This window comes from Syngnathus acus, chromosome 17 (genome assembly GCF_901709675.1).
Source record: "Syngnathus acus chromosome 17, fSynAcu1.2, whole genome shotgun sequence".
Lineage (NCBI taxonomy): Eukaryota > Metazoa > Chordata > Actinopteri > Syngnathiformes > Syngnathidae > Syngnathus > Syngnathus acus.
Genome location: NC_051102.1, coordinates 10,430,922 through 10,443,424, shown reverse-complemented (window position 1 = coordinate 10,443,424; position 12,503 = coordinate 10,430,922). Strand labels below are relative to the sequence as shown.

The window sequence follows — 12,503 nt, the reverse complement described above, 5'->3', positions numbered from 1 at the left end:
ATTTCAACTCTCTCTCTCTCTCTCTCTCTCTCTCTCTCTCTCTCTCTCTTTCTCTCTCGCTCTCTCTCAATGTGATTGAGAAAGCGGTGGGTGCAGTAGGTATACCTATAGCGATGGGTCTTCTCTTCAGTGGGGCCTTACGGAATTGCGTCACAATTATATAAACTGCAAAAAAACACAATATAACAGCAAAGAACATCAGTCAAATAAGGATGAGTGTTTTCTCCAGGCTGCGAGCCGCTTGACAGCTGTTTTGGCTTCTCGAGCTGACAATCACGTTGCAGTTTAGCTGTCTTCCAACCGTGGCCCTCAAGACAAACCACCTGATGGATGCCGACTGATATTAGATGGCATAAATACACAGAAGTCACAACGTGACAGGAGCTGCGTGATTTGGTGCAGTCTTCATTCCGTTGGTGGGTGAGCTGGGCCTCCTTTGACTAAAAGTAAACAGCCTCCTTCCATTGATGATTTGATGTCACCTGTGCAAATGGAGTCTTACACAATCATAAATCATTAACCTTTCCGTGGGCCGGAAAGCCTCCGTCCCCTGAGCGCCAAAAGCTCAGTGGGCGGCGAAAATCAACACAATATCAATGAAATCCACTTTGGTTTCGTTACGATTCGAAGTATGTCGGAAAGTTGGAGTGCAGCCTGCTGTCAGGCCAGATAGCGCTGCCCCCCCATCGCCGCCGCCGCTGGATAACAAGACTGGAAATCAAGAAGGGGGAACACAAAAGGAAACGCAGTTCATCTGTATGAGACCTCGCCGCGTACACGGGATATTTTCCACCTGGCTCGTCTCCTGAATGGAACAAATGTGGACCTATCGAGCGTGGCGAAGCAGGGCATGGCTTTAAGCAGTGAGTAGCTAGTGTTGAAAAGAACTTGGAACTTTGCTGCGCCTCGGCTTCAGTGCGTCTTTGTGTGTTCATCAGAGCTGCTGCTGCCGCTTCTGCTTCTGCTAGCTTGTCAAGTGCCGCGCGCCCAAAGCAAGCCCGTCGACTTTGAGTGCAGCCGATCGGCAAGAAGAGCATTGAATATTGTGGAGGAGATGCAGGCTGCGCTGGTGAGGCCTTCAGTTGAATATGCTGACATTTTGGACACTCACTCAGTTGTATTCTGTCTTCACGATTGCACTTTCAAAACTTCATCCTGGCAGAACAACTGCAACGGTTCCAATAGCCTGCTCAGGCCAGTCCAGCTAACTTGTGCCGAGCTCCACGTCGCATCTTGGGAAAGAAAATCAGTATGTTAGTCCAGCCATCTGATTTTTTCATTTATTATCAACAATGAGCTGCTACAACCACATTTGCTTTGATTGTCTCTTCCCACAGCACCATGAGAGGAGACAAGACATCATCGTGTCCTTGAGGCATCTTTTGGAGAGCGTCAAGGTTGCCAGGCCCCTCGGCCAGGCAGAATGCGCTTCGCTACTTTTGCAGAGATTGGAACACAACATCAACAGCTACCTCCTCATCCTCACGCATCTTCAACTGAGTGTAAGACGGCGTCCAGGTGACACAAATACAGCAAAGACAAAGAGTAAGCGGTCATTCCGTGATTTGTTGCTATCATTCATGCTATCAAATCACGGAATTATTGCTTACTCCTCACTCACAGCGACGACAGATGACGATAAACGGAGTTGAGTATTGACTAAAACCATTTCCACACAGCCAGCAAGTGAAGTAAATGTCAAAGGGTTTTCCCTTGAAGCCCGCCATTATCAGTTTCATAAGAAGCGGAAATATCCGGGCTTCTCGTAAATCTCTGGCTGCTAGCAATGTTTTGCGACCCCAAAGGCTTCCTTCCTCAGGACAAAACGAAGATAGGAGCGCATACTTTCCACATGACACCTCCTGAAAGTCCGATATGAGCAGGCTCTGAATTTAAAGCTACGACACTGTCACCCAAGTTGAACCAATTACATTCCAGAAGCTGGCCGGCTGGATTGGCTTCTTAACTGTTTGTGTGTAAATTGGAATTTGAGAATTTGGTGTTCCGATTGTTGGATGTCTTGAAATGATAACCTGTTTGAAAATCTCTACCCAAATAAGCACGCTTCACTCCATTTTGTTTTCTCGCAGGACAAGCAAGTGGAAAGCACAGAATTGTCCTGCGTTCCTGGAAGCACCCTCAGTCTGAGCACGGTGCTGCTGAACTACAGGCGGCTCATCACGGGCAAACTGGAGCGCTTGATGATGAGCCTGGAAAGTAGATGCGCTCCCCAGTTACGAGAGGAGTATCTTCACTAAAAGTATGTTTCGTCCTCAAAGCCCCAATGACAAACTCAGCAAAAAAAACAAAACAATGGAGCATTTTCCAGAGTTGGAAGTCAGCGAGGATGACGCTCACCAGAAAGTTGATGTCATATTGTTCTGCTTTGGCCCACTAACTAATTGCAAAAGCAACAGCCCCCATATTGGTTGTACTCATGTAGTGCACTCCAACTTTTTTCTCAACTTTCCTTAAAGAAGCCGTTTTATGCATTTTTTCCCCCAAATTTAAAACAACAATTCTCGTCTTGCTGAAATTAGCTCATTTCCAGGAGGCGGAAAGTGAAGAACTGGATGCCTTAGCAATGATCACAAAGCAAGAAAGAAAATGTGGCCTGGCTGTGTTTTTATTCTTGTACTGATTACCCAATTGATATTGAGCAGAAGACTAAATTAACTTTGGAAACCTATAGACATGAGAACAAGATTTTTTGTTCTCGTATGTAGTATCCTGATACACTTCTTTTATTTATATTTACATGTCACTGTCATGTTTTTTCTTCTTCTTATGCTCGCTTGTGGATTAAAAGGAACAATCCCTTAATTTAATAAAATGTGATAATTTACAATCATTAAAGCATTTTTTTTAGCATGTAGATATTCTTTTTTGTCTGTTCTTTCATTTCGTTTTTATTTTAAGATGTCTTTCAACAGAAACTAGCCATTTGAAAAGACATTCTTTTCCTAAAATACTATAAAACATTAAAAATACTCACGTGGGTATTTTGGCTTGATTAGTGTTTTTGAAGGAGCTATATACAAATTATTATAACAATAAAAAAAATCTCCAAAAATCTTTATTTAGAAACGGAATTAAATATTTACAAACATACATTGTATGAACATCAATGTTATCCCAGAAAAAAAGCAACATCCAAAAAGACATTCATATATTAACAAACACACAATGATTGTACGTATATTACAATAAAGCGTATAATCAAAGAACATTTGCAAAACAGGCTCACACAAAGACAAAAGTATCACAAGGCACAAAAACGTAAGGTAACTCACTTAGAAAGAGCAATGTACAAATATTTTTCTTGTTATTTGTTAAGAGTTCAAAAGAGGAGATCGATATAAATCATTAATGGAAAAATCCATTAAAGGAAGTGACGTCGCAATTCCCGCCAGCCTCATTAGCATGAGCACACCTTGCTCACCTCACGTGACCTGCTACGGCTAAGGGAAGCTAGCTCGTCAAAAGCATGACCCGCTTTACAAGAGTTCACCATAGCGGATGAATTAAGACGTATTGTGTTGTTGGAGCCATTTAGGAAGTGACAATTAACTGTTGTCATGTCCGAGAAGGCTCCTCTTATCAACTATCGACTCACCACCAACAGCGGAGCGGAGTCGAAGGATGAGACCGCAAACAGGAGCCCCGAGCAAGGCCAAGACCGAGGCCGTCGAAAGCTCGGCGTGATTTTCGGAGTTGTTATTCCGACATTGCTTTCCATGTTTAGTGTCGTCGTGTTCCTGCGAATTGGTCAGTAAAAAGAAAACTAATTGTGTCAAAACTATACGAAATCGTCGATAATACATTTATGGAGTGGTCTTAAATGGTAACCACGTGGTCAGGTGACGAAGCAATTTGAGTCATCTTTTTTTTCATGATTAATTGTCGTCTGTCTTTCTATTTGTTTCTATATTTAACATCCAGTGGCGGTGTTTATGACATGTTGCCCAAGCCTTCTGTCATTCTCTGCGGACTAATTAAAGCCATGGGTGATAAATTACCCTGGCTTGACAAATGTGATTTAGAGTCCCAACAAAATGAATGATTGTTCCTGAAAAGCTAATGAATGATCCTACCAAAATGTGTTTGTAATTAAACAAAGATTTCGGTGGGATGGTGATTATTTTTCAAACAAAAACAATTATTAGTAGAAGTTAATAACTGTGGGAATAATGGACGTGCCCAAAATGTTTGTAACATCAAAAATGACACTTTAGCTTGGGCACTGATATGCACGTCGTCTTTCTCTATTATTTTGATAGGTTTACCATGCTGCATTCTCCATCGGCAACTTTCCTGCACGCATTTGTTTGTTCTTTCTTATTTGCCCGCAGGATTTGTTGTAGGTCAAGCTGGGCTGTACCAAGCCATCGCCATGTTCTTGGTGGCTTACATCATCATCACAATGACCGTCTTTTCTGTCTGCGCCATTTCAACTAATGGAGCCTTGGATGCGGGAGGTGCCTACTGTATCCTTCAATCAATCTACATTATGAGGGCATATGCCCCAATCTGTACTAGCACAGCTGCTCTGAAACAATTGTGCCTCATTTTGCAACACACTCTGGAAACATTTGAGTGGTTTGCGAACATCTACATTTTTGGAAATAACCCGCCAGCAAACTATTTTGTATGTTGTGAAATTTCTCCCTTGAAGGATAGGCAGGCGCTCCAGAGGCACAGCTATTAATATGCTACCACGTAAAAAAATGAATCTTCCAAAGTATGACCCCTGCGTTTTTTTTAACGACGACCTTCAGACATGATCAGTCGAGCGCTGGGTCCAGAGTTTGGTGGCAGCATTGGAATCATGTTTTTCTTTGCCAACGTGTGCGGCAGCGCTCTCTACATTTTAGGTCTGGTTGAAGCAATCGTGTCTGCCTTCGGCGTCCCAGAAGGTTGGCTGGCACGAGTATATCACATTCAGAGGCACGACAACGTTTGGCTTGACTAATTCATTTTTTCCTACTCGTTCCAGCATCAGAGCTCGGGGCGGTTTTCGAAGCCTCCCATCGAGTGCTGCCTTCAGGATACTGGTGGTCTTTGCTTTATGGCACTGTGCTGCTTTCCATTTGTTTCTTTGTTTGCTTGGTGAGACACAGCAACACGCCGTGTCATTTCATTCCGTTGTTTCGGTAGCATCTTGGCGCTTGAATGCAATTTGTTGTAGGGCTGGCTGACTGGAATCATTCCCATTGCAAAATTATATGTGCCATTGTAAACAATGGATGCTGTCATTTGTTCAAACATTTATTGTTTTCCCATGGTAACAAACATAGCCATACATTTGTTCAATAAGTTGACCACTGTCTTAACAACCTGGAGAGCGGTTGACTTTGGAGATTCCGTTGTACGTTCAATTCGCCTCTCAGTTCAAACGGCTTGTGATTTCCAGGTAGGCGCTCAAATCTACGCCAAAGCCACTTTTGTCATCTTCCTCATCGTCACAACCGTTCTGGCAGCCATCTTTACAAGTTTCTTTACCGTGGAACCCAGAACAGTTACGCTCCCGCATTCCTCTTTCGTGAACGCTTCCACCCAGACCGCTGCTAACTATACTGGCCTCCGCCTACACACCTTGGAGGGCAACCTTTGGGGTATGTCCCAAGCAACATTGTCCTGATGTTGAACTTCGCTGTGATTTGCAAAAATGTTGGCTTCAAGAAACCGCCAGAAGTGATTTTTTTTTCTTCTTTCTAGTACCAACACAAGTGTGCTTTCTTTTAGCTAGTTACACCGTCGACTACACCACTGGAACCATGATGAGTTTTGCCACCGTTTTTGCGGTCATGTTCAACGGTTGCACCGGAATCATGGCTGGATCCAACATGTCGGGTAAGGCGTCTCACCTATCGAGCATCATGGTTTTACGTTACCTAAGTAAAGAGTAAACTATCTTTTTCTCCATTCAAATTTGGTTGTAAAAAAAATGGATTGATTTTACTGAAAGCGCCAGTTACTGACCAAAAAACGGAGGAAACAAAATTTTGTGAAAAGAAACGCATCAAGCAGAACAGAATTGGAGCGGCTAGTTGCTGTTTGGAAAACCGCCTCGCCCCTGGTGCCAGTAAAAAAAAGTGTTTCTGTTTTTTTGTTTCACCAGGTGACTTGAAGAACCCAAGTTATTCCATTCCCAGAGGAACATTGACGGCGGTTTTCACAACATTTGTCACGTACAACCTGCTCAGTCTGCTGGCTGCATCGTCTTGTCAACGGTTTGTCTCACCATCAGGTTTGGAGGGGCGAAAGTGTCTTAAGGTCAAACAGATTGAACGATACCGAGGGATGAAAGTCAATTCCTCCCCAGGAGTGTTGAAACGAGTCGCAAGTCCTTCTCCTTTTTTCTTTGAGGTCTCTGACGTTTTAACTCAGGAGACATGAAACGTATCACGTCCATAAATCCTTCACTTTGAAATCATCAACGCCAAGGTAGCTCAGACGTGTCAGTCTATGAAATTACCTGCCTCATTTGTATGCACAGACGCGGCGGCGCACTGATTGCAAACGGTGACTGCGATGAGCTGATGAGATGAAAATTGGATATTATGATAATGCTGACAAAAAGACAATGGAAACAAAAATATGCGTTCACCCAAAGCATTGCGACAAGCTTAAGTTTGAACAACCCTGTGCACTTTTTGCATGCTGGTAAATAGTCATTCCTGCAATTTACTTGAACTACATATCGAAATATGCAAATGTACATCAAACACAGTCAACTTTATGCTTCCTTGTCTTTTCTCTAGTCCCATCCTCCAGAGAGACTACAGTTTCCTTGGAGCCATCAATGTTTGGCCTCCTCTGGTCACAGTCGGCATCTACTCGTCGGCCATGTCCGCTGCCATGAGCAACCTCATCGGCGCCTCCCGTGTCCTCTATGCGCTTTCTAAAGACAACCTGTTTGGTGAGGTGGCCATTTTGCGTGTCTTAGGCTTGCGAAAGGATAAATTGACTCGTTGATAAGTTGACGCTCACTTCTAAGGTTCCACCTCAGCTGACTCCCGTGTAAAACCAAGTCATCTTTTTAATCGGCGGCCATCTGTGAGAAATGGACCACAGTTATCCATTGAATGTCTGGAGTTGCTGATCGCGCCAAGTTTATTTGGAATGCATCATCTGACAACAGATGGCTGGCGATGTTGACTTTCTCTGCAGAGACACAAATGCTGTAACTGTGTGTTTTGGTTAAGCACCAACGCGGGATGACTCGGTTGTTTGTCTCAGCAAGAAGCATATGAGCAGCAACAGACACTTTGCCTTTTTTGACTTCGCTTTTGTAAAACCGACAACAGGTGGCGTCCTGGCTCTGGCGAGGACCACATCCCGCAGCGGGAACCCTTGGGCCTCAGTGCTTGCCTCTTGGTTGCTTGTGCAGGTAAAATGTTGCCTTCTAAAAGTGTTTATCTAAATATATCTTTTTGTTGCTTTTCTAAAAATATCTGTTGCTATGTTTACTTTGAAAGTAATCTTCATCTGCAACGGACATTGAAAGCCTTTTTTTTTTTTTATTTAGGGACAATGCTGTATAAATATTTTGTATTTATGCAAAATACATTTTCAAAGTTTCTGTGGGCGTTGAAAAGTAACCACGATCAGGATGAGATCCAAGTAATAAGATGCAAATAAATGGTGAACGTGTCATCACTCACACATTTGACTCATCCGTGAATCACATGCTTTTCTTTTTATTTGCAGTGGAGCAGTGATTTTGCCTAAATTCATTATTAAAAAAACAAAACAAAAGAAAGGAAAAAGAAAACCTTTCCGAACTCAGTTGAAATGTTTTAACATGCACATCTGTACTCATCACAAAAAATCGAATTGCCTCGTGTTGGGCGAACGTGTGCTTTGTTCGCCACTAGATGGTGCTGTTTGCTGGGAAATTGAACACAATTGCTGGAATTGTGACCATCATCTTCTTGTTGGTGTATGCCAATGTCAACTTGGCTTGTTTGGCTCTCGAGTGGGCTTCTGCGCCAAACTTTAGGTAGGGGACAAGACCGGGTAACAACAAAAATAAAGTACTGGTAACTGTTATACTTTTCCCCCACCTGCGTTTAGGCCCTCCTTCCGTTGTTTCACGTGGCACACCTGCACGCTGGGCATTCTTGGCTGCCTGGTTATGATGTTCCTGATCAATGCCATCTATGCATTTGCCAGCATAGCATTCATGCTGCTGCTCCTCATGCTCATTCATTATCTCGGCCCCATCAGCAACTGGGGCTACATAAGCCAGGCTCTCATCTTCCACCAAGTACACACGCAAATCTTGAATAGAATTTTATTTTAGTTTCTTTTTTAATCACCCCTGTCATTATTGGGACACAGGTATACATATCAACGATTGCATGTACTTTCCAGCCTTTTTTAAGCAGATGTTCTTGCTCAGGTTCGCAAGTACCTGTTGATGCTGGATGTGCGCAAGGACCACATCAAGTTCTGGAGGCCTCAGGTGCTGCTAATGGTGGCCAACCCTCGTAGTTGTGTGGGCCTGATAACTTTCATGAATGACCTGAAGAAGAGTGGCCTCTATGTTCTGGGTCATGTCAAACTGGGATTGCTAGGTAATTGTTTCTAGCTTTGTTTTCTTCCCATTTCAATGATGCCATTTGATTTGTTGTGCGTTTCTATAGATGAGAGGCCGTCCAATCCTTTGCAGAGCTGTTACCACTCCTGGCTGGCTTTAGTGGACCATTTGAACATCAAAGCCTTTGTGAACCTCACTTTGGCTGACTCTGTTCGACGTGGAGTTCAGAACCTTCTTTTCATCACAGGCTTTGGTAGGTGTGCATGTGCTTTTGTTGTACAGTAGTCCTCTGCGGGTTTTGGCCCTGCTGTAAATAGCGCAAAGTTTCATTGACGCCCACCCTGGAAATGTTCATACACAAATGCCAATATTAATAGTTCAGCCGTAAATAGGCCACAGTGTTCCCCAAAACACTTACTATATCATACTCTTTTTACAAAATTTCCTAACAAGCCTCTTCCTTTCGTACGTCATATTTTTTTACATTTAACTTATGTTCCAATTAGCCCGGGGCTCTTGTGCCATTTTCTGGCTTTGTAGTGCATTAGAAAGAAAAAAAAGTACATAAATCAGTGAGGATAGGTTTAAAACAAAAATGGCCAATATATGATTTTGTGTGTGGGGGGTCTCATTTTATTTGCAGGAAATAAGTGAGTCCTGCTCTGACTAGAAAAAAATCCGGGGTAATTGAATTATCAGTTGCCCGTTGATGCCACAAGGTGGCAGCAAAGCACTGCTTTCTTTTTAATATATATATGTATATGTATATACATTAAATGGCACTTTCAGCCTAACCAATTAAGGCCGTCTCCTCACTTCAATATCTTTCTTAATCTTAAAGATAATCAATCTCTTAATGCCACAACATGGCCCCAAAGCCACAATTTTAAACCAGACAAGACTTTAGGTTAGTCCCCCCCCAAACCACGGTTATGCAGCGGTTTCACTGTCTTACTTTCTGTGTCTTAAAACGCGATTCTTGTGGATTAAAACCCATATCGTAACGTTTCCCAGGCGGGATGAGGCCAAACACTCTCGTCTTAGGTTTCTATGACGACTGCCCCCCACAAGACTTCCTCCAAAGCAAAGTTCATTTGCCTCCAGAGCACAGCTTGGATGCAGTGTATCCAAACAAAGAGTCGGGAGAACCACTCTTCCCTTTCTTCCCTAATGTACGTGATGCACATAAACCCAAAGTCATCAAAGAAGAGGAATATGTGTCAATTATTACCGACGCTATTAAAATGGGCAAAAACGTGACCCTGGCTCGATACTTCAGCCTGTTCAACAAGGAAGAAGTTTTAGGGGCGGGGAGGAAGACCAAGACAAAGACACACCACGGCACGGTGGGCCTGTTTGTCGACATTTGGCCATTGAATCTGCTGCGACCCAACAGCGGCGGCAACGTGGACGTCTGCTCGCTGTTTTTGCTTCAGCTGGCCTGTGTGCTTCACGAAACCCGTGCCTGGAGCCAAGCCAGGTTGCGCCTTTTCCTGTGCGTGGAAGCCGGGGGGAGTCTGCGGGACGAGGAGGAGGCCAAACTGCGACTGATGCTCAAAGAGCTCCGGATGTCGGCGCAAGTGCAGATGGTGGCTTGGGACCAGGTTGTGGCACTACACCGGGTTCGAGGAAGGGGGAGAGATGAGGAAGTGCAAGACGGATGCAAAGAAGCGTTTTCCAGCAACGTGACAGATGATTACATCCACGCAGTCAACGATCTCATCCAAAGTCACGGAGACCCCCCGCCGGCTGTGCGCTTCCTCTATTTGCCACAGCCGCCTGCAGACACAAGCTGCTACCGGGCCTACCTCCATCAGGTGGACTTGCTGAGTCAAGATTTGGGTCCCACGTTGCTCGTCCACGGAGTCACGCCGGTTATCACTACGGACCTCTAGAGCACTTTGGCGACCTCGATTGCAACAATGCATCGCCATCTGAAGTTGGGCCATCGCTCTCATTCAGTCAACATTTAGAACCGCCGCCAGAGAACGTCAATTCTTCAGCTCTGCCGTTTTACATTTGAATCACTTTTCTCATCACGACGCCTTTGAGGGTTTATGAAGAGTAAATCACAAATTTGCACATTTTAGTGGTGAAAGTAACGAAATGAATGTATTTAGGCTCACACTATGTCAGAAGTACACATTGATATTGAATGCTTGTTATATACTGATAAAAGAATAAAAGTGAATTATGATGACCTTATTCTTCTCTTGAGCATTGAATGGGCAAAGCTTACTGTAGATGTAGTCTATAATAATGTAGACCTGTAAGGGCGTGTATGACCCATTCTTGTCCAGAACGTTTTTGACGACTTCCACTTCACGCCACAGGTGAATCCCTCAGAGCAAAATATTTGAACTGTTCTTTGATGAAAAGGTTGACAACCACTTGTCAAGCTCCTTGATAGTTAAAAAGTCTCAGGGGCTTTTGTGATAACACCAAATAAGTCCATGTAAACTTGACTGAGCGCGAGTGACGCATTTGGTCATTTGGCGGTGGGCACCGTGGAAATGTCCCCCTTGTGACGTGGATCCAACGCCATCTGTGGCATATGTCGGCGTTTGCCTGCGTTGGCGAGGAGGCTTTGACACCTGCCCACACAAAAGTGACTTTCTGTGTCTTCACAGATGGAGGAATGGAGAGCTGGCTCCATGTAGGCCTACTATTAATCGATACAACGTTGAGAGCGAACGCACTCTGGCCTGCGAAGACGCAGGTAAGAAAACGTCCATTAGTTTGGGCTAATCCAAATTTATATATTTGATAAAAGGTGCTAATATTTTTGAAGCTATATAAATGGGTGCGTGGGTGGTTGACAACATGCTATGACTGAGCACCTCAGACTGTCTAAGGTGTGAGGCAGTGCCTCCCTCTGCTCTGCAACGTCAGCTTCCGGGAGCCATGATTAGAATGATTTTCTCAGTTTCCATTGCCATCCGTCCTCACCTCGTCACGAAAGGTTGAGCATCCTGTCGTCTGCTCGCTGTTCGTTCCAGCCAATTTCGGCTGAGTGTCATAGCACCAACATACTGAATGTGAACACTAGTACACAACTTGTGCAGGCTCTCAAAATCAGACGACCCTAATTGGGTGATCTGCATAGACACAGATGGCTAAAAAATACAATCCACCATGTAGTTATAATTTCAACATTTCAATCTCATTTGGAACTTCTGCATCAAAAAAAGCTTTGTTGAAAGCCTCACCTTGTCTAAAAGTGAGTGTGAATGCGTTTTCATCTAAAGATGCCCCATGATTGGCTTGCGACCAGTCCGGGGTGCCTCTCACCCAGTCGTCCTTATCGATGCCAAGTGTGACTAATATATGTAGCAATAGTTAAACACCTAATAAGGTAATCAGTCATGATTGATGAATATGAATTCAGTGGGAAGCTTGATTCATTATGACCAAATATTCATCAGTCTCTTTTCCTTTGTTGGGGAATCATCATATTACCAGATAAATGCAAATTGGGCCAAATTGAGCTTCGATTATGCCAATTAACGCTGACTTAATGTCGCCGTCTTTGCTTGTAGCAGATGGCGAGGTGATAACACGTGTTGTGAAAGATATAAATATAATTTCCCTCCGCTCCTGGATCAATACTCATACACGGTACCTTGAAAAAGGATTTTCTGCCAAATCGATTTGATTGAACATACAATCGTACATACAAATTTATTTCATTTTAAACATGTCACGAGTGTCTTTAATAAAAGCTCTCCAGCATGCATATATACATAATTTTATCATTTCATTTAATTGGTTCAATAATTATCTGTTTTTTTAAAACAAATCATGTCTACCTGGTAATTGATTTACGACATAGTAGTAGGCAGAACAATGAAATGCTTTTATTAATTTGCTCACCTGTGTTCCTTTCATACGAATAGATATCTCTGCTCAACTAAACAGGCCCAGTTTACATTGTGTTAGTAAATTTCAGAATAAATTA

The 12,503-nt window shown here is 43.4% G+C and overlaps 2 protein-coding genes across 4 annotated transcripts; both read left to right on the top strand.

Annotated features, from left to right (window-relative positions):
• Window positions 1-64: 64 nt before the first annotated feature.
• Window positions 65-2,873, top strand: thpo (thrombopoietin). 3 transcript variants are annotated; one of them, XM_037276134.1, is made up of 5 exons: window positions 65-863; window positions 939-1,069; window positions 1,163-1,249; window positions 1,338-1,518; window positions 2,091-2,873. In XM_037276134.1, the coding sequence occupies exons 1-5, from the start codon at window positions 851-853 to the stop codon at window positions 2,219-2,221; spliced, it is 543 nt and encodes a 180-aa protein (XP_037132029.1). In that variant the 5' UTR covers window positions 65-850; the 3' UTR covers window positions 2,222-2,873. The 3 variants fall into 3 exon arrangements, with proteins under 3 accessions (XP_037132029.1, XP_037132028.1, XP_037132030.1); XM_037276133.1 differs by having other exon boundaries at window positions 78-863; window positions 1,338-1,502; XM_037276135.1 differs by having other exon boundaries at window positions 82-874; window positions 941-1,069; window positions 1,338-1,502.
• Window positions 2,874-3,480: 607 nt separating this feature from the next.
• On the top strand, window positions 3,481-10,705 carry LOC119136973 (solute carrier family 12 member 9-like). Its single transcript, XM_037275887.1, has 14 exons — window positions 3,481-3,768; window positions 4,353-4,487; window positions 4,779-4,916; window positions 4,997-5,109; window positions 5,414-5,615; window positions 5,746-5,853; window positions 6,122-6,233; window positions 6,765-6,922; window positions 7,311-7,393; window positions 7,881-8,005; window positions 8,080-8,272; window positions 8,408-8,582; window positions 8,652-8,798; window positions 9,560-10,705. The coding sequence occupies exons 1-14, from the start codon at window positions 3,579-3,581 to the stop codon at window positions 10,438-10,440; spliced, it is 2,760 nt and encodes a 919-aa protein (XP_037131782.1). The 5' UTR covers window positions 3,481-3,578; the 3' UTR covers window positions 10,441-10,705.
• Window positions 10,706-12,503: the final 1,798 nt, after the last annotated feature.

What these genes read in the sequence shown, in the direction of transcription:
- LOC119136973 (XM_037275887.1), top strand. Translation starts at nt 3,579, where the DNA reads ATGTCCGAGAAGGCTCCTCTTATCAACTATCGACTCACCACCAACAGC. An exon ending in CCTCTTGGTTGCTTGTGCAG is followed by an intron (nt 7,394 to 7,880) that starts GTAAAATGTTGC and finishes GTTCGCCACTAG; the next exon opens with ATGGTGCTGTTTGCTGGGAA. An exon ending in GCTTCTGCGCCAAACTTTAG is followed by an intron (nt 8,006 to 8,079) that starts GTAGGGGACAAG and finishes ACCTGCGTTTAG; the next exon opens with GCCCTCCTTCCGTTGTTTCA.
- thpo (XM_037276133.1), top strand. An exon ending in CATCTTGGGAAAGAAAATCA is followed by an intron (nt 1,250 to 1,337) that starts GTATGTTAGTCC and finishes CTCTTCCCACAG; the next exon opens with CACCATGAGAGGAGACAAGA. An exon ending in TCACGCATCTTCAACTGAGT is followed by an intron (nt 1,503 to 2,090) that starts GTAAGACGGCGT and finishes GTTTTCTCGCAG; the next exon opens with GACAAGCAAGTGGAAAGCAC.